The sequence below is a fragment of the Chelon labrosus genome, assembly GCF_963514085.1.
Source record: "Chelon labrosus genome assembly, chromosome: 9".
In the NCBI taxonomy this organism is placed as follows: Eukaryota; Metazoa; Chordata; class Actinopteri; order Mugiliformes; family Mugilidae; genus Chelon; species Chelon labrosus.
This window is the reverse complement of record NC_140359.1, coordinates 21359970-21381653: the sequence shown is the minus strand read 5'-3', so window position 1 is coordinate 21381653 and position 21684 is coordinate 21359970. Positions and strand designations below refer to the sequence as shown.

At 41.4% G+C, this 21684-nt stretch overlaps 2 protein-coding genes across 2 annotated transcripts in view; both read left to right on the top strand.

The window, feature by feature from the left end:
• Positions 1–1623, top strand: part of msh3 (mutS homolog 3 (E. coli)) — a 38013-nt gene extending 36390 nt beyond the window's left edge. Inside the window, exon 24 of the mRNA XM_084550711.1 lies at positions 1285–1623. Within this exon, the coding sequence (XP_084406837.1) occupies positions 1285–1366 (82 nt within the window). The 3' untranslated portion in view covers positions 1367–1623. The remainder of the gene's footprint in view (positions 1–1284) is intronic.
• Positions 1624–3609: 1986 nt separating this feature from the next.
• LOC311492800 (ras-specific guanine nucleotide-releasing factor 2-like) overlaps positions 3610–21684 on the top strand; it is a gene marked incomplete at its 5' end in the record, with an annotated part of 37780 nt that continues 19705 nt past the window's right edge. Inside the window, 7 exon segments of the mRNA XM_084551213.1 lie at positions 3610–3633; positions 3636–3887; positions 16593–16699; positions 16988–17135; positions 20408–20497; positions 20632–20768; positions 21539–21655. Of these exon segments, the coding sequence (XP_084407339.1) occupies positions 3610–3633; positions 3636–3887; positions 16593–16699; positions 16988–17135; positions 20408–20497; positions 20632–20768; positions 21539–21655 (875 nt within the window).

Genomic DNA, 21684 nt, shown 5'->3' with positions numbered 1-21684 from the left:
GGGCAATTCCACTCATTTTAAATCAGTTTGTCACCCATGGGGAGCTTAAGTCGCTTTGCAAAGTCTGTGAGGACAACTTAAATGAGGTCCTTAGGATTAGAGAATTAAGACATTATAGCAGAATGGAGATGTGAAGTTCACCTGACAGGAAGGGTCAGATGACGGAAAACAACGTGGCTGTATTCCCACAATTTTCAAATTGCAGCAAAGTTAAGTTGAGCATTTTGCAGAGAGCCTCGTGTTGCAAGTCCTGTACTGTCACTGGCTGGAAGAGTGGGCTGCCACCTCCTAACACAGAAGCACCGTCCTGCTGCGTTATAGCCATTCTTCTGTCAATCTGTCCACAAATCATAAAACATTCAGTGTTTTTGGAACATTCCTTAAGTGCTATTAAACACAAATGGAGCCTGAATGTTCAGTTAACACTCAAATGAACTGGATTTCATACTTGAGCTGACATGTCTGAATCAGAAAATGCACCAGTGATCCTGGAAAGTCAGAGTGGATGCAGATTAATTGGGCAGCTCAGACTTTGCCAGCTGATGATATCAATGACTTTCATGGCCGAAAAAACAAGAGACGCAAGGAACATTACTGGTATGAAATATCTCAGGAAGTGTTATGAAGTCAACTTCAAGTTTAGATTTAAAATTAATGTTCCTAATCTAATAATTTTTAAGTAACGTACTTTGATGAATTCCCCCACGTCCTTGTCATCATCCAGTCATGTAGTGAAATGTTCGTTTCCTTCGTATACAGCACATGAGCAAATACTAACTGCTGATGCAGAAAGGTTTTCTATTAGGATGAACCGCATAGTGCCAGGCAGAAATGTTCACCTTACAATTAAGTTAAGAAGTGGAAACGTGGCTAATTCTCGGCCTTTTGCTGCCAAGGTGTCGCCATATTGTATTTCCTCTCCAAATACAGACTTCTGTCTCTGTACGTTTGCAACACGCACATCTCCTCACTTTGTTACAGCCAGTCTGCTGGGGGTTGAGTGCTGCTTAGCCTCTTACAAAGTAATCCCCACCATATGAAATATCTGTCAGCACTCACACACACACAGATAGACAGAGCTATATCTCTCTGTCAGGGTAATCCCCCCTATATGAAATGTTTGCCCTTTCTTTGGGGCGAGGCTATGCAATGCACAAGAACATGGATTATATAATGCTCTCACACAGCAATGTTTGGCGGTACATTGTGCTCAGGCTCAATACATGAGGGGGGCTATGTGAGGACGTACAAGGTCTTTACATTTCAGTGTCTCTTTCTCTTTAGGAAGAACAAGAAACTTCTCTCAGACCTTTGGAGCATCTCAGACAGATCATCCCTCACGGAGTGGCTGCAGTCGCACTCTTGACATCACTGCCACGGAAACTCATCAGAGCCCACGCTTAATGATCATGATACCAGTGAATGAACATGTGCAGAGAAGGGTGTACTGAAGTTAGCAAAGACTTCACGGTTGATGGACATGGTTGATGCTGCACTTTTTGCTAGTGTGAATGCGTTAGTGTATGAGAGGGTTTCAAGCAATTACTACAAACTGATCAAGATCAAAACTACTATACTGTATGTGGCGTCAGTGTGTTTGATTATTAAATGAAGACAAAAAGAGAAATCTGTCTCGCTTGTTGCACTGATACAGGATTGAATTCATTATAAACAAAAATGTCAGAAATGCAATCCCATGTTTCCTTGCCAATACACGTATGGTGCCTACATAACCAACAATGCAACTTGACTGCTAGCAGTTTGATAAGAGATTCAGAGCTGTTATGACAGAAGTGTCAACATCTGTCATAGATTTTGGTTGTAGAGTATTCATTGGTTTAAGGGGATTTCTGGTTGTCATTATAAAATATACCGAAGGGTAGCCATCTGGAGTCCCCCTTTCTAATTTTTTTTCATGGGGCTTCGGGCAACTGCTTGGACTGCCTGTTCAGAGGCCGCACCTCTGGCCCTGAGCCTCTGCTCTCCAAAACAGAAGAGGAATAAGCTACAGAGCTTGGGTAAGACATTTTTCTAAACTTTAGATCTTCGGCCCTAACCGATGCTGAATGAAACATGTAGTTTATTTTTATATGCAGATCCAGTTCTGTGTATGTTTGAACAGTTGTTATTAAAGTTATTAAACAGTTATTAAAGCTGCTGATCAAACAAATAGAAGTTACAGTTACATAGTGGAAATGGGATTAAATTACAGACTATCATGTTTAATTTGATGGAAATTGGAGTAATGGGGGGGGATTGCAATCATTTTTATACACAGTCCTCCATTTTTAGCATTTGGAAACCATTGTTGTGAATGTACAACACTTTCAAACCAGCTCTGATTGAATTTCAAAATGCAAGGAAAATCCATCAAAAAGATAGGAGGAACACTAAGAGTGCAAGGGACCCTTTCATCTGTAAAGAAAAGTTCACTGGACGATGCTTCATAGTACAGATGGGCAATGAATGTGATCTGTCTCAACTTCCTGAAGAAACGACATGCAGAAAGTCCCAAGAGCAAACGACACATAGCTCTAGTAAAGGCCTGGCAAAGCATCACTAAAGAGGAACACCCACACTTGAGTGATGTCCTTGGGTTCCAGGCTGCAGGCATCCATTGCCTAGAAAGGATACAAACTATTAGAAATTAAAATTTGGTTCATCATTAGATTAATGTCCCATCACTACAGAGACTCTGAAAACAGGCTGTCGTGAATATTCCTCGAGCTTTTCTCAAATTTGCATTGAATACCTTAATGCTGAGAGTATGCACTTTAAGCACAACTAACTTCAGTAGCTATTGGTAAAAAATGAAAATAAAAATATGTCGTTTTCAGTATACTCTTCTTGTTGTGTAGAGCGTGAAGGAAACTATTTTGACAGGAGGAGGAGGAATTCAACTTCTGACTCACACCTGTGTTTGCCAAAGTTAAATAGCCTTCAGTATTTATCCTTTTTCTTTATTTATCAATGTATGCTCTCTGATCCTAACCCGTTAATGATGCATAAACAAAAGTCAACATTTGCCACTGACAAAGTCTGCACCAGGCTACACCTCTACCGCTCTCTCGCTCACCCTCTAACACGCAGCCAAATCACGCTCCGCCTTTAATTGCGCCAACTCCAAGATCAGCGCGCATCACTAGAGAGGGAGAAAGATAGAGAGACCTAGTGGGCGTGGGTGTTTGTGTGCGAGAGAGAGAGAGAGAGAGAGAGAGAGAGAGAGAGAGAGAGAGAGAGAGAGAGAGAGAGAGAGAGAGTTAACCGCTGTCAAAGCCGATTACAGTGTATCAGGTCTGTGATTCTTTCTCTCTGTCCACTTGAGGGTTCTCCCCTCTGTGAACCACACGCTTTCTACTACTTTTTTTTTTATAGTTGTTTGGTTATAGAGGCAAAACATGGATTTATTCTAGTGCACTCGGACATCTTTACTATGAGTTCATCTGCAGAATCGCTTCCGTCAGCGGAGCAACTTTTCCGTGCGCCACGGCGCCGCTGAGCCGCTCGTCTCTCGGCGGGGAAGTTTACACGCAACCCTTGGCGAACATGGGCTCGCGGTGAAAGCTCCGGCTGCCCCACTTCCTTCTCGCTTCAAAAACGTACAACAGGATGCAGAAGAGCGTCCGCTACAACGCGAAGGACACGCGCTGTTTCTGTCGGCGGTCGCGCGTAAAGAGGGGACCAGGCGCGGCTACCTGAGCAAGAAGACGGCGGAGAACAGCCGATGGCACGAGAAGTTCTTCGCCCTCTACCAGAATATACTGTTCTACTTCGAGAACGAGCAAAGCGCGCGGCCTTCTGGGATTTACCTGTTGGAGGGATGCACCTGCGAGCGCGCGCCGGCACCCAAGTTGTCCACCACTGGGAAGGAAGCGCTGGAGAAACAGGTGAGAGATCTGAATGAGCGGGTGGGGGGCGTCAAGTCACCAAACCCTGCTGTGAACTGACACATTCCCACGTCTAATCTCATCTACCACAACTTTCTATAATCAGGTCATATTCAGCCACCGCCACAGATTGTATTGATTAGTGCAGTCATGATAAATCAGAGCCGATCTGTTTTTTTTTTTGTTGTTGTTCGTTTGTTTTCCCCCAGTACTTTACAAAGAGATTTCCATTGATTATTCCATTTCAAACCTTTCAAACTGTCTGCCGTGCAAAAAGGCTCATGCAGCACCAGACAAAAGTCGTTGCAGCAGCTCTGCCTCTCTGCTGTTTCATAAAGCCCTGCAGTGTCAACAGCTCCAAGTGCATCCTCAGAGCAGGTGACCGTTCCCCGGGGATCTGCGTATGGGAGTAGGCTGGTAGGAGAGAAAGCTCCTGCACAGACTATTTTTTCAAAGTAAAAATAAATAAGTAAACATTTCATCAATCACATATAGTCTTCGCTCTTCAGAGGCAAAGCTCAGGTCGGTTTAATCGTGTGGATTAATCAAACAGAGCTGGAATTTCTCCCTTGAATTCATTAGGAGTCTGACAGTGAGAGGCAACTAAAGCCGTGCAGCAACAGGTTCATGCATTTAACCCCATCAGCTCTGTGAAGTTGGGGAATGTATGTCTATTCTGCACTTTTCGCCAATGTTTTTTCATCTTTACAGCTGATGAAATATTCCGCAAGATGTAATTTCTGTGGCTCCAACTTGACAAAGAATCCTACAAGAAATGTCTTGTTGCTTCTAAATGTCGTTGCACATTTTGCATTCGGCATTCTAACTTTGGGGCTGTTGCTCTGTTATTAGCTCTCCTGTGGTTTTAATTTAAGAACTGGTTTAAACCATGTGTTGTGTGTCACTTAAGCCTTGATGTTCAGAAGCTGCAGTCTAAACTGCACTTGTGGTTAAATCTGAACTTCATGTTCCCATAGAGGTCACTTTACGGTGTGACGCAAACGAGTTACAGACAAGTAGGCTATGGAATGGGATTTACGCTGATGTTGTTCAATATAAGGAAGATTTATACATTCTTTGATCAACTTAAAATTGTATTGCACATTTTGTTCTATCAAAAGCAACCTTATAAACATGGGTAAACTTCCACTATGTACGCCTGCAATAGCTATTAAAGATGATGATTAGCTAATTCAAGAAAAAGTATGACTGATTATCTGACAAAAATAAAGATTCTCAGCCGAATTAATCCCTGCAAGAATGTCTGCAAGATACACCCCTGTAACTTTACTGTAAGTTAATTTGGTATATTTCACAAAGGAGAGAGGTGGAAATATAAGATTGTCCCATAATATTCCTAGTAGCGCACAAACATCTTGTCAGAAAACCCAAGTGAAAGTTCAAGTCAGCATCAGTGTTACATTAAATTGTCCGGTCTCAGTCAAAGATGACGATATCAATGTCCATGTCCACGGGTAAATGTGTTGTGACTCGCTCTTAGAAGTTGCTGCAGCATTGTTCTCCAACAGAGCTTGTTGCTAGGAAACATTTGAATCACCATTTGCACATAGATTTCATTGAGAAAAAAAAATTAAGCACACATGCACTGGCCCTGATCATCTGAACAGGTCTGAGATTAAGTAAATCAAAGAATCCATCCTTTGTCCGAGTGATCAAAGATTCCTCCACCTCACGGTAGGCCATCGCAGGGAAAACAGAATGATTTCTGTTTCTGATTTTCACCTGGCCTCAGGGACTGTGTGCATGTGTGTGCACAGGCATCATGCCCGTGAAAATGGAGGGAGAGGGACACACTGGAGAGCATTGACTTTTTGCAGTTTGAGGAAGTATTGAGGAGACAGTGCACGGATGCACAATTAATCATGCGAAAGGTGAGGAGAGTTCGAAAATAACAACCAATCGTCGTCATTCAGAAAATATTCATGTCCCGCCCACTCGTACAGTAGATGTTTGCTCCTTAAATGTTCAGCACAGTATGTGTAAAGACAATTTGTTCCAGACATAAGCAAATAGAGGACAGGCTTTAGGAAAGATAAGGGGTGGTAAAAGTCATACGTAAAGCAAGTACAAATATATGTGTTTAATGGAGTTGTTACTATTTATGATGTAAAATTAAACGAATCTCTCTTTGGTGCAAAATTTCATGTGGTTCTAACATAACATTAGCATCGATGTTAGCATCAAACCTGGCTCTTGTGATGTTCACTCAGGCTGCCTCACACTCACACTGCAGCTGTGATGTTTAATTAGGGTTATTTTCTATCTGCCCTCAGCTCAAACCTTACGCGCTCATGTGCAACTGTCTGACCACATAGCCATGCACACAGGAGGAATAAACCAAATAATGATGACATTTCGCCTCGCTCACGAGACCACGTGTTAAAGGGTCAGATAAGGAGAGTTTAAGAGTTCAGTCTGATGTTGGGTTTTATTTCTTGGGCTTTCAATATTTCCATTAGATGTAGTTTCTCTTCCCTCTTTGTCTATGCAGTAGAGTGAATTTGCCAACAACCTGCAATATCACACCCCCACAGTGAGCCACAATGTAACCACACAAATAACACACAGCTACTGCCACCCTCTCTCCGTTGTACTCTCTCTCTCTATGTTGTACACTCGGATAGACACAAACCCTTCAAATAATTCAGAGAGCATTCACACCAGTCTGAATGGTTTCCACAGCGACTGTATCTGAATAGAAGGCCAATAGATTTAACTGAGCATAATTTTCAAAATATACCTCCCTCCACCATGGAGTGGTTGGCTGGTTATTGATCCCAGAGAGAAGCACAGTTCATTAGAGGCCATGAACCAGAACCAGATGAGCCTTACATACAGTGCTGCCTGTTTTCAGATCAAACATGTTAGAGCAAAAGTTGGAACAAACAAGCCAATTAATTGCTTTTGTAGGACTTTGTAGGTCTATAGGTTGGGAACATCATCCAGTTGTGCTAGAGCCAGAATCCAGACTATAGAGACAAGAAATTAAGGAAATCAGTGCAACTACAGAAGCAAAAAAAAAAAAATCTTATATGCTGCCATATGATATGGTACGATACAATATGATAAGCTACGATACGATACGATACGATACGATACGATACGTACGGTACGATATGATATGCTGTGATGTGATACGAAACAATACAATACGATACAATACGATACGCTACGATACAATACGATGCAATATGATGCAATATGATACAATACAATACAATACGATGTAATATGCTGCAGTATGATACGGTACGATACGCTGTGACACGACATGATACAATACGATATGCTGCTATATGCTGTGATGTGATACGGTACGATATGGTACGATATGATACGGTACAAGACAATATAATATGCTGCGATACGATACTGTACAATACGACGCGATACAACACGACACGCTACAATATGATACAATACGATACGATTGTACATGCTGTGACACACTGCGATGCGATACGACATGACACCATACGATACAATATGATATAGTATGATACAATATACTGTGATACAATACAGTATGATACAATATGATATGTTGCAATACGATACGATTTGACATGCTGGGACGCGCTGCAATATGATACGATACGATACACTTTATGAAAAACAGAGGTGGGGTAAATTACGAAGGTTTTCATTAGAAGTTTCAAGCATGGGAGAGACATCATAGGTTAATTGAATTCTGTCTGATTGGCTGCACCAGTTGTGATAAAGTGTGTTTTTGTGGAGCTATAAGCGCAGATGGATTCCTTTCTGCAGTTTCCTTCCTGATTAGACTCAATGTAAGAAAAGGTGGGGTGACACTTTACGGTTTAAGTGTCAGTGCTGACTTCCTGATGCATGTGTATAACTATATGCATGCGTGAGTGTGTGTAATTAGTTCTCATTAGAACGCTCCTCTAGCTCTAAATTGCCCTCTCAGAGCCTTGCGTTTTCACTCATGTTCACACTAATTGGAACCAATTCTTCCTGTATTCCTGGAGTCTGATCTGCTTTCCTCCGCAGGCTGCTTTTGATTTTCATCATAAGTATTTTTTTCCAAGTGTTAAAGCCATTATGGACCTCATTAGTGTCAGAGTTAAGGCTGACATCTGTCTTAAAATATGTCTCTTGTATCTTCAGTCTTTCTGCGCTTAGTCTCCCTGTCTTGTGAAAATTACTATCTCAAAATTGTCAAATGTTCATAAGAGAAGCAGCTTCTTTTGAAGAAACAGGGCATGCTGTTTAGAAATACGCCTTTTAGCTTCCTTTCAGAGAGTTAGATGTGAAGACTGTCAGCACATTCAAATCAGCATGTCAAATAAGAAGCTAGAGGGAGGAGACAATTAGCTAAGACTAAAAGCAGACAGGGAAGTTAGTCTGGCTCTGTTCAGAGTGTTGTAACTATTTGTTTGCAAACAACAGCTACAAGGATGATGTGACTTTCACTTCTCATTATCACAAGGTTGCAGTGCAACTGTAACATGGTCATTCGGATTACTTCGTGCTACTGAGCCTCTATGGCGCCTTTGAGAAGATGTTCAAACCTTGAAGAGAACAACCTGCTTCCAGTCTTCCTGCTAGGTTACATTATTCTCTGCTGCACCGCCACACATGAAACCTGTCTCAAATTAACTTTTTTCCAAGCAACTTTACTCAACTTTTTATGATTATGAATGAGGTAATTGATCCAACAGGTTTTAAAAAATGGTTTATAATCCATATCATCATGCCATGCCCTTACTTTCATTTGAATAAAATCTTCAAATTTAATAATTGTGGTGACTGGATGTACTATTAATGTGATTAATGTTTTTCCCTATATGAAATGAAAATGTTGCCCTGTATTGATCTTCCTTACTGTCGCAGGGCAGATGTTTTATAAAACCTGTCAGTCACCACGGTGCCACAGGTTAGGCAGAGGGGAAGTGAGAATGATTAATCAAACACACAGTACAAGATACAGTTTCTGAGCTGGTGTTGAACTGTTGGGGGGACTCTGAGTTGTCGAAGCTCTTGGGGCCTCGAGCCTGACTACTCCTCAGTGTTGTTATTGTTATTGCCAGAGCTGCCTCCATCTATTATACATGTAGAGTTGTGGCATAAAGAAAAGCCCATCCCACGAGGACTGTTTAAAATACTCTAAGGCACATTTTTAGGAAGGTAATACCGTTGTCAAATTGTCTGTGTTTTTGAGGGCTGCTGCGAGAGTCGTAGAAGAAGAAACTCTCCACTTTCATTGCTTTAAGGCAACAGGAGTTTTCAGTCCTCACGGCAACGGAGTGAGTGCAACTATAAGCCAAATTAATGTGTAAGATGGGAACAAAAGCCCGCTGATAACAATATGTTATTTGTATGTTATTTGTTTTTTGACTTATGTAAAGTAGGAGGGCAGCAGGGAAAGCAAGTTATGTAGGAGGGGAGCAATCTGTTTAATCTCTGTTTCATCTCAGATAACCCGGCAGGTAATCTCTGATCAGAGAGTTCAGAGGCCTTTCAGAATAGTTATTAGTTCACTCACATAAAACAGGTTGGTGTTTGTGTGAGTTGTGAGTATGTGTGCATGTTTTTACACGTGTGTGTGTGTGTCAGAAAGAGCGCGACATAAAGCGAGACTTTGTCCTCAAAAACTTCTTTGGAGGAAGTGAACAGCATGGAGGGCAATGAAAAAGCAGCAGGATGTGGGATGTTGATTCAGTGATTGTCACATTAGCTGGTACATCATTAGCTGAATTCAGTGGTTGCATAGAGCTCTGCTGTCGCTGCTGCTGCTGCTGTCAGATTAATGTTTTGGATCACTTCAGAATGACAAGTCTGCAGAAAATACAAGAGTAATCTGTTCTTGATCTGCTTCTCTAACGTGGAGTGAAGCTCCGCACGGACTGGATCTTAAAGGGATATAAATATCTAGAGAGCAATTTAATCTCAAGTGAGAAAATTAACCATGTTTTTTGGGTCATGTTAATGAATTGAAAGAAATGAAAGCATTTTGAACAGTTAGTCTGTCATTTTGGGAAATGTATATATTATATATTAGCATACTTCTCAGGACTTAGATAAGAACACTAATAGCAGAGCTAATTATAAGGAAGCAGCAACCTTATAGGGAACAGTGGCTCTGTCCAAGCATGACTGATCCACGAGTTCACTAAATAACACAATGCATCACATTTATTTCATTCTTAACATGTGTGAAAATGTAAAATTTGTGGTTTTACTTCCCGGAGTTGTGCTGTCACGATGAGGTCATCAGAAAACCTGTTTTTATGCTAAGTTAAACGAACTAGCATCGTGTTTACTGAAGGCACACAAGAGTGCTATTGAGCTTCTTGTGTAGCTCTACAAAAGAAATCCTTGTCTAGTTCCTTTTTTCATGTGTTGTCATGATAATTTGTGGTTTTACAGGTTTTACTCCATGTGTGGGACTGTTTCTTTTTTTTGTACTAAACAAAGAGAATATAATGTGTTAATAACTGCACTTCAGACATGCATATTCTCAGTCTTTATGCTAAGCTTGCTTTTGACTGTAGCATTTTATTTAACACACAGCTATGTGTATATTTCAGATAACTGCGGCAAGAATAAGCAAAATTTATATAAAGTGACAAATTAGACCTGCTCTTTTCTATGTACTACATTATTTATTATGTTAAATATGATGAATAACGCCTGGCCACGTATTCAAAAGTAGTAAATAATACGTGGTGTTGTCATGTAATTGTGCGCAGCCTAGTCGACAGTAAATAAGGTAACCGAGTGCAGTGGGTTTTCATGACAATAGCAGTTTGTGTTCTTGCGCTTGTCCTTGGAGCATTACATGAAGCTACATTCAGCACAAAAAAAAATACAGTACTGCCCCTGTGGGAACACGACAGGAGCTGAGAAACGAGAGGAATATAAGGAGGAGAGAGGCGGATGTGAGTTGGATGCAGAAGGATTAGGGTTATGTGAACCCACACCCGTCTCTCAAACGACTTTTATTGATTTAGCAACTGATGTAGCCCTTATTATGGGTAATTAAGAATAAGCTGGGCACATTTCGTATTGGATATTTCTTGGACAGTCACGCTTTTATCATTTACAGTTGAGAAGTATATGCACCTTTAATTACTGTTAATGGCTCCATGTGTTTTTTTCAAACCTGAATAATTGATTTGTTGAGAATATGAAATCAATAGTCTCTTGCTGTTGTGTTTGAGGCATTGTGTTCCCACATGAGAACTGCCAACAACAGGTGGTTTGAGATTATCTTCGTTCTGATAATCACTGAAGATCTCAACGTGAGATTCTTTTGACATTCATCGTGTTTTTCTTTGAATCTTTAAAGGGAAACACACATGGTGTATGTACTGCAACGTACACATACTGGAAATCCAGTTTATGGATTATACATATTGCCTGTAGCCTCATGTACAACAGTCTGGGCTGCTCGCTGTTGTATTTCTCTGTGATGGTAATTATCACCCTGCGGGATTCAGGAACACTGAGCAGTCCCTGCTTCACCACAGCGGTGCAGCGACCAAGACACATCAGACACTGTATCACAACTGAGCTTTAATGATTTGCCTTCCAATCTTGTGAACAGCAGTTGTTAAGATGATGGTAACTGATTATACTATTAAACAGCAAAATAATGGCAACAGCAAACTTACACTTGCGGTTTTTGAGAGTGAAACTGTAAAACTGTACATGTCATTTACACAGATCAGGCATAACATTATGACCACCTTCCTAATATGGTGTAGGTCTCACAAAACAGTTGTGACTCATTAGAGAATGGACATGGTCCTTCTGAGGGTGTCCTGTGGTGTCCGGCAACAGGATGTTGTTAGTGGGAGGCCTTTGGTGGAGGGGCCTTTGTGAATCAGGCTTGTTAAAGTGCATCCACAGATACTTGATCAGTTTGGGATCTAGTGAATTTGGAGGCCAGGTCAACACCTTGTGCTGTTCTTCATGTTTTTTTGAGTTGTTCCTAAACTGTTTTTGTGTGTACGCCTCTGTCAGGCTGCATCCTGCTTGGGATGTCTGCAGCGATCAAGGGGGTAGGGGTGCCTGATCTGGTCTGGTCTAGGTGGATATTACATGTCTAAGTAACATCCACATGAATGCCAGGTCCAAGAGTTTCCCAGCAGAACATTGCATTGTGACAAGGTGGTCAATGTTATTCACTTCTCCTGCCAGTGGTCATAATGTTATGCCTGATCGCTGTATGTGAGTATTTATTATGGCGATACCTTAAACGTGTCAAGAGAACCGTCTGTGTTCCCACCACATTTGCCCAGGTTCCCGCACGCAGAGTCGTGGGGGAATCTCGAAAGATGGACCTATGCCATTTTACTCAGTCTGATGTTATATGGTGAACATGATAAACAGACGTCATCCAGAGGTCAGCGTGTGACAGAGGTGTGACAAAATAACTGAAAAATTAGAGAAAAAATAAGAAGTAGAATCCATTTATTCTATCTGGCAGCAAAACAGAGATCAAAAGATTCTCTGAGCTGTACCTGAGCTGCTATTTCAGTGACTGAGGCTTTGGCAGCAAAACACATTGTGCAACAGACCCTTGATTTGATCTTCCAAGATCAAAAGGGCGTGGATAGTAATTTGGTGGAAAACTCTGATTACGGCCCCTCTGATGAAAATGACTTTGAGGGAGAGAGGAGCATCAAGGGAGACATTTATAAAAAAAAAATAAACACAGACACACACAATGCTATGTGTTGGTCCTCACTTTCACACCAAGTTGCAGGAAGGCTGGCAGTGGAATTTGAATGACTCCTGGACCCACAACACTGGCTACGTCCAATGCAGCTCTTTACAATCCAGCTCCTGGCATTGGAAAACCTTGTAATTGAAATGATGAAGGGGATTAAACAGCATGGTCAAGGGCGAAAGACCATGGATGTGACTGACCTTCATGCCTATGTTGGGCTTCTAATAATGATTGGTGGGGTAGAGGTTCTGAGGTGAGGCTGATATTGTGTGCCTCCACGTCCCTGGAAATGTTCCGTACCATACTGACGGTGCTTAGATTTGACAATCGTGAGACAAGGACTGCACGGCTTGTCAGTGACAAACTGGCAATTCTAATACATGGTTTTTACATGGTTATATAATAAATCCCTAAAAGGTTCTTGCTATTTTTGCTTTCAACTAAATATATTGAAATCGGCACGACTGTTATGTTGTCATGTGTTATGTAAAACAGGACAGGAAATTGTGTGATAGTGGATGTGTCTCTCCAAACACCTGCTCTCCCTTTGTGCTTTCTGAAACATATTATTAGACGGGCCGTTTATACATTATAAAATTAAACTTGTAGTTCAAAATAAGCTATAGACACAAATGAAAACTCATACTGTGACGGCATGAAATATGAGCAGACTGTCAGGGTTAAAATACATTAGCAACACTTCATTAGCAGAAACCCCCGTACAGTTTCCTTAATTCACATGTTCCTCATCTGTTAATTGACATCAGGTAATTGCCAGTATAGCTCCACCCTACATTCACCTGACTAGAGGTGTAATCAGATGGAGTAATTGGTTGTATTAAGAGACTGCTCACCGCATGGAAACAGAAACAAACAGCTACATGCAGCAGGCAAAAATCTATAACTGTGCATGTATGTATTCATGCCTTTTTTCTTTATTTAACCAACCTTTCAGTGCTGCAAGTGTACACACACATTTAGCCCCGGTGTGGATGAAGCCTTTATCACTTTCCCATTTCTGCCTCCCTCCTCACTGAAGCAAACAACATCAGAGCAATAAGCGAAAGGAAAAAAAAATAAAAAATTGAGGTCCATCTGTAGTACAGTAACGCTATCTGGGCTCTCATCAGTGCAGATACCAAAGCAGACGGCAGTGTTGCATCATTAGTGGCTCTTCCAATCCCTAATCATCAGTGGATCCCAGCAGTGATTCTGTCATCTCCGCTTTTAAATATTTATAACAGGACGAGTATTTCTGGATCCAACGGCCATCTTTTTACCTAATGAATCTATTACCACCAAGACCAGTTTCATCTTTGATTTTTGAATTTTTAATAAAGAGAAAAAAGAGCATGGCACAGCACTACAAGAAACCCAAGGGTGTGTGTGTGTGTGTGAGAGCGAGAGAGGTAGGTTTTAATTTCCGAGCATCCAGTCAGTGTTTGACATTGAAATATAGTCAGTTTTCTTTCAGAGAGTTTCTAGTCTCTGTTCTTAGAGCAGGCAGTTTCAAATTGCTTCTGAATAATAAAATTAGCCGGCCTACATTGTTCCTGCACCTTGCTCCACGGTGGTAGAACACATTCATTTGTGTCACGCTGTCACAGTCTCATTTTCTATAACAGCTGTCTAGGATTAGGAGGAAAGCTAGTTTCAGGTGAGCTGTAAATTGGTTGTAGTTGACATGACGAGTCAAAGAGCACAAAAGATTCTTTGTTTCTTTGTTTCTTTGTCTCTTTTGCTTTTGCTCCCTGTCTTTATTTCTCCAAATGAAATTTCTTACAGTACAGTGAAGGCCCCCGAGGGATAGAGGGTGCACTGGAGACAATTTGAAGGGAGAACGAGCTGGTGTATTCTTAAATGGTACTGTGGAGTTGGGAAGCTGACCATTTATAGCTCAGAGAGAGTCCGTGCAGCGTTCGGGAGATGTGTAAAACTTTCTGTGATTACAGCCTGAACCCGAACAACCAAGTCCTCCGCTATGGATAAACATTCCCCCTCAACAAATGAGGACACAATAGAGTTTTACGGTGCACTGCATTGCAATGCAATGTGTGTCCGGGGTTGATGCAGAATTCTGTAAAGGATGTGAGAACATTAAAGTTTAATGATTGCCTGGGGGTACTTGGGTCTCTCTTGCGGCAAACAGTAGGTAGAAGAGTACCTGTACAGTATACACAATACAGTATATACTGTGTAAGTTAAAGTACTGTAAGTTATTTATAGTATAAGTAGTGCTCTACACAACGTAAAGTAATTTTCTGAATACATTTTGTGCTGCACACATACCTCTAATGTACTGCAATACAAACAGAAGTGGATAATACATCTAATTCAGTACCTTGCGTAAAGCTTATATTCGGTGTTTGTTACCAAATCAGCATGAATCCTTTAAGCCTAACAAGCATTTGCCAACGTGGCTCATTTGCATTCCCACTGTGCAGTAACGTGCACATTTTCTTTTACAGCCTCGGCTGCTAGCTTGCAGTCTTTATCACTTCCCTTGCAAGAACACTGCATCATTTAATCTAGACATCCATCCCGTCACATTCCTGCATGTGCATTCATGTGTGCAGGAATGATATAAGTAGAATGCATCATTAATGATGTATATGTGAGAAGATGGGACACCAGTGTGATGAAAGCCTTTACTTAAATCAATGCATCAGCTGTCACCTGACACATAAAGTACATGGCTCTAAAATCTGCATTAGCAATATTATTTTGCTTTCCGTTTTAGGCTCTTATCTTCTCATGTCTAAAATTTGCAAGACGGATCAATAGACATGTTAAATGAATAGCCTGCACTGGAAAGCGGAAAATGGAAGTGCAAAGCACGGTTGAAGTGTCAGATATTGCGTTGCCATGGAAATATTATCTTGTTAGGTGGTGACACAATTTAGAAATATGTACTCGGTTAAGACATTACGTAACAGCTACCTTCTCGTTTTCTCCCTACATCCCTCCTCCTTCCCTGCCGGAGCACAGATTATTGTTGATAGAATAAAATACAGTCAAGCAGTGAATCGAAATGACAGACACATAAAAAGCAGGGACTAGAGAGTGGAGCTGGGGGAGAGTGTGTGTGTTCCAGTAACCTGACCTCGGCCATTCCCACTGCAGGGTCTGAAGCCCAACCACCCTGCTGCAGGGCAAGCGTCTCTCCTCTGGACTTGGTTTGGTTCACTGAACCCTTACTGAGAGAGACACAAAGAGATGAAAGTATGAAGGAATGTAGAGATGGAAGAGGAGGAGGAGGAGTGGGTACTGACAGCAAGAGAAGTGAGGATGCTGGTTGAGAGGAGCAGAGGAGGCGGAGTGGGATGATAGGTGAAGTGCACAGAGAGAGGGAGGAGGGAAGAGGTGGTTGGATGAAGAGAAGAGGAGAGGTGGAGAGAGAAAGCCGGTGCAGAACTCAGTCTTCTCTGTTTTCCTTGACTAAGAATAGCAGCTCTTCTGGTAACCCAGTGCCCTGGGACATGACCATTTGAATAAAAGCCTCTATCACTTCATATAATGCCTAGTGTGTGTGTGTGTGTGTGTGTTCTACTGTATTTGTGCATCTCTGCACTTGCATGTGTTGGCATGTGTCCATGCGTAAGTGTGGGGAAGTATTTTAAAGGCAAATACACGGGGAAATTCATCTGAATAAGAGCAGAGGCAGACAGCAATCGAGAGAGAGAGAGAGGGAGAGAAAGTGGGCTAATTGATGGTGAGGATAATAGGCTGGTGGAGAAGGGAGGCACTGACGAGACTTGATGTCTTATTTCACAGAGGAAATAACTGTCATGTGTGTTGAGCCACCCACCCTCAGTCATCCTGTCTCCCTCTCTATATATGTGGGCTCTGCCTGCTCCGTGTTAGGTGTGTGGATCTTTAAATCTGCGAAAGAAAGAGTTTTAAAACATCCAGAGCATGTTAGCAGCAAAACCAGGGCCACCAATATAAACTCTTCTTCTGTCTTTATCTCTCTCTCTTCTCAGCACTACTTCCTCATCGTGTTTGGTCACGATGGACAGAAACCTCTGGAGCTGCGGACAGAGGAGGAGAGTGAGTGCGATGAATGGGTGGAGGCCATCCAGCAGGCCAGGTATACACTAGAGATTATACCATGGCTATTTGGCATGTTGGCCAGAAAGTTCTTCTTCTTTTTACTTTGCACTGAATGACAAATCATACCCAAACTCCCAAGTTAATAATCCACCAGCATGGTCCTTTATGGCTTCATAGTCTAAATAAGTGTACACTAAATACACCGGTCATTCCTGTGTTTGTTTGTTTTTTGTCATTGCTTCACTCGGTCATAATCCAGAGAGGCTTGCTCACGCTGAGGTCTTGTGCTTCTCTGTGTTTCTGTTTCTATCCGTGAACCTTTCAGTTACTCTGACATCATCATCGAACGAGAGGTGCTGATGCAGAAATACATCCACCTCGTGCAGATTGTGGAGACGGAGAAGGTGGCCGCCAATCAGCTGCGCACTCAGCTGGAAGATCAGGACACTGAAATAGAGAGGCTCAAATCCGAGGTACACACACCTACGCACAAAAACATGTTTTTATTTATTTATTTATTTATTTTTAATCACAACCCATTCATGGCTATTTATGGCCATTATTTTAACCAGCATTTTTCAACCCTTTAATGGATGTTTGCATATTATAGTCAGGATGCACGCTGCCAGTCTGAAGCCAGTGCATTTTACATAATGCAGACGACAGCAGCTGGTGCCAATCATTTGACTGTCTGTTCTTTATTAAAAACACTCCCTTCAGTCCAAGGATTGCTTGGCAGCGCTGTGAAGTACTGTTCTTTTGTAGCATTTCCGCCAGAGTGGCCCCTTCAGGCAAGTTTTCTGCTGCTAGATGTCGATAAACCAATGGCTTTGAGTGGAACTCTGGGACCAGTATTATTAAAATCTTTACAGAGAGCAGCCTTCACATTGCCAAATCAAACAGGGCAGACGTGTCACAGATTCTGACCTTAAATACATAATTTTAAGCAAGACTCTTAACCTCCACCTACACGTCCTTCACCAGGATGTATAGGACAAATTAGGGCATAATTATTCTTTTGTAAACAGAGATTTTGGCAACCAACAAGCTCATTTTATGTGGTGGTAAGAGCTAGCTTGTAACAACGACACATGTTTGATTAGATGGATATGTAGCATATACTGTACAACCTCAAGTTCAAGATGAATGAGAAATATTAGCAATTAGAATCAGAGGAGGGTTGCACAACTCACATGATCTAGCACGAGAAGAATATATTACTACATGGGCACAGGATAGATGTCGTAAACCTATAGATCAGTTGATCTTATAATAAACATGGTCACTCACTCACTCACTCACTCAACAGCCCACACAGCTCTGTGATCGCTCTCCTGCCATCAATCACATGAGGAGTGATCCAAGAAGAAGCATACAGTATGCATATACCTATTTATATATACCAGTGTACCTTTGGCTAAATAGGATATGTATACGTGTGTGTGTGTGTGTGTGATTTGTGTTAATGGCAGCGCGGTAGTGGGTGTGAATGGGGCTCAGTCAGCTCTGTGTGTAGGAGGAGAAGATCCACTGTTCAGTAAAGACAGTCCATCAGCTCCTTCACAAGCTGCCAAACCATTAGGCTTATCGGACACGACACATTTGTGTTCTGCCCGTCAGAGTCCAATAATTCACACGCGCACGCTCACCTCTGCAACGTTGTTAATCCGAACTAATTGCAAGATTCTTAACCGTGCACACACAACAACAGCACGTAATTATTGGTTTATGGTAATTAGATCAATAGCGATATTTTTCCTGAAGTTAACAAGACGTGAGCTTTCAGTACTTTGGGTACTGGCGGCCCTATCGAACTGCAGAAGAAAGAAAAGCATTTACTTGAAAAGTAATTCTGTATTTCGCAATGAATCCTTATTGTGATGATATTGTTTTAACATTAAACCAAATTCTCCATTTTATTGCATATATAGATGCATATATGTGCATGTATATATTGCATATATATATATTGCATGTTTAAATTATGAAACCCTGCTCTGGGATTATTTATGTTGTGCATGCAAATACATGCAGGTGTGGTATAAAAAAAATAAAAATAAATCACTTTCACTTTCTTTAAAGGGTCTAACTTTGAATAATTTATTTTTATTTGAACATTTTCTGTGAAGAAAACGTTTGTATTAGTCATGAATTAAGTAAGAAAAGCTCAATTTAAGCACATACATTTATTGTTTATTTATATTCTCCATATATCTTCAATAAAAAGACTATTTAGCTTATGCTATGTAGTTTGATCTGCCGTAAAATAAAATATTGCAGTAATTGCCATGATTTTGCCAGATCACTGAGTGTTGCTTGTATCCGATAAGATGCGTTTTCTGTGTACATGACTGGAAGGCACTGCCATGTTATTCTTAACATACAGGTGCTTTCCTGAAATTGAATTCTGGTCTACGCAGCAGTTGTCCCCAGGGGAGGCTATTTGCTCGCTGGCCCAGCTGCTAACATCTCCATAAATCACACCTTCACTGTCATTTCCAATTCTGCTTCTGCTCATTTGTGTCAATAATTGCTCGTATAAAGACTTTGCGCTCGCATTTGCTATTTCTGTGTTTGGAAAGAAACGGCTCTCTGTGTAATGGATTAGCCTCTTATGCCGATTTTAATTGTAATCCTCCCTCCGAGCAACAAGTGTGGAGGATACTTGTCCCCGCTACATGCTGGGATTATGTCTCATTGGCAGGATACAGTGAGCCCGGCTGATAATGAAAGAGCTAACGGAAGGAATTTATATTAGGAAACATCTGCCTGTGTAATGGGGCTGCTCATGAAAAAAGGATTGGACTTTGAGAGCCAGTGTGCAGTCGGTGATCCAGCTCATTAAAACGTGCTTGTGTTTGTTTGTTTTATGTGTGTGTTGCTCTGCATTTATGAGTAATTGAACGAGCTAGCCACTGTCACTGTCAACAGTTGGCAGACTCGCTCCTCTCCGCTGCCATTTGCACGACAGCGCTAGTGAGTAAGAAAATGAAGATGAAGGTATGCGGCTGCAAATGGCTTTGGTTTCATACTCGATGTTTTTCTCTACGTGTGAAGCGCCCTGGAGGTTAAAACAAACAGCTGACAGTAATACTGAGCCAATCTCAACCTCTGTTGGGCCAGTTTCCGCACAGAAGGCTGCGCTGCCAAGTAAAACCTTTAACCAGCTTTGTTTGAAGTTGTTCATCATTTTTATTTTAAAAACGGTGCAGTCTGTTATTAAGTTTACAACCTGAAACTCAATTTGTTTCCACAGCTTAATAACATTTTTGAGTTTGTCGTCTGGCCGGCATATTCCCTCTCCTCATCCTTCAAACCTGGAAAACGACATTAACTTTGTGGTTGGCTATTTCTTCCCAGCAGCGAGGAAATGTCACGACAGATTTCACTAGATGCATTATAGCATGATTATGCTTTCGCTTTCTGTGCCCTACAATGCTCTACAGGTACTCCACAGAGTTAATTTGCTTACTGTTGCAAGCTGTGAGACGCCCTTCCCCCCCCTTCTCTCTCATTCATTTTTTTTTTCTGAATGAAGGCAGTCGAAAATGAGGAAGTCTGATGTCAAATGGGTGAAAATACACCAGAAATTCACTGAAAGATCATCACCAACATCTAGCTTATAATCTTTTTCCACATTTGAACTTAAATCTGATCAAATTCTACTTAAGGTCAGACGAGCACTCTTTCTATTCAGTCACCCACACTATGCTCATATTGCTTCTGTCTGACTTTCTCTTGAAAGATTGTAGCTCTGAACAAAACTAAGGAGCGAATGCGGCCGTACCACGTCTACCATGAAACCGAAGACCCTGACATCAAAAAGATCAAAAAGGTACAAAAATCAGTTCTCCGTGTTCAGATAGAGCACGCTGCGTGTTGATTGCCAACATGTGCATACACACACTATATATCCATGTCACATGCATTCTTGCTTAAAAGCTCTGTTTGTGTCTGTCGTGTCTCCAGGTGCAGAGCTTCATGCGGGGCTGGCTCTGTCGGAGGAAGTGGAAGATCATTGTCCAGGACTACATCTGCTCTCCTCACGCTGAGAGCATGAGGAAGAGGAACCAGATCGTCTTCAATATGGTGGAAGCAGAGACAGAGTATGTAAATACATTATGCCTAGAGTAACGGCGCACACTGTAGAAAGCTTCTGTCAGGCTTTGCAGTGTATGATGTTAATCTAGCTCGCCGTGCCGGTTGTTTGATTGATTGCCCACAGAAGGAAGCTGTTAATGACGTGTTATACTGTAAGCGCCGTACAATAGGATTGCGTGACACTGTGATAAAGATAGAGATTAGAAAGACATTTGTGTTACAATGTTGACAAAAGCGCAAGTGATTTTAATATCTCTACTTTTATGAGAGCATTCCAGATAGTTGTGCAAATACTGTGTTATGGAAATAGTAGGACTTACAGGGTTTTTGCATCTTACCTCGCTTTGTCAACACCCACTCTAATTCTGATAAATCCAGTCTCCTGCTGCTATTTTGAAGACATGACATACCTCTATACAGATTTATATTACCAAAGTACCAGAGAGTAGAGATGGGGGCTGATTTGTCACGTTTTACAAAAGATCGTGGATTAAAAATTGCTGCTCATTTTCTCTGTTCTGCTTATGCAAAGCGTCACAGCATTTATTTAAATTAATGCAACTAAATTAACTTTTAAAAGATGTTCAAAACACGTTTCCATATATGGAGAAAAAGGCAACAAATCTCTCAGAGATTTGCAAATAAAAACCTTTAGATATATTGCATTATTGGAAATACCAGTACTCTATTTAATATTGTCTTATTGAAGCATAATCGCTCAAATATATGTTAATTTAAGTAATGCATATTTGTCTGTGTGTTCGTGTGATGACAGGTATGTCCACCAGCTCTACATCCTGGTCAACTTTTTCCTCAGACCTCTGAGGATGGCTGCCAGCTCCAAGAAACCCCCCATCAGCCATGACGATGTGAGCAGCATCTTCCTCAACAGGTGCGTGTGTTTGTGTGGGATCGGCCAAC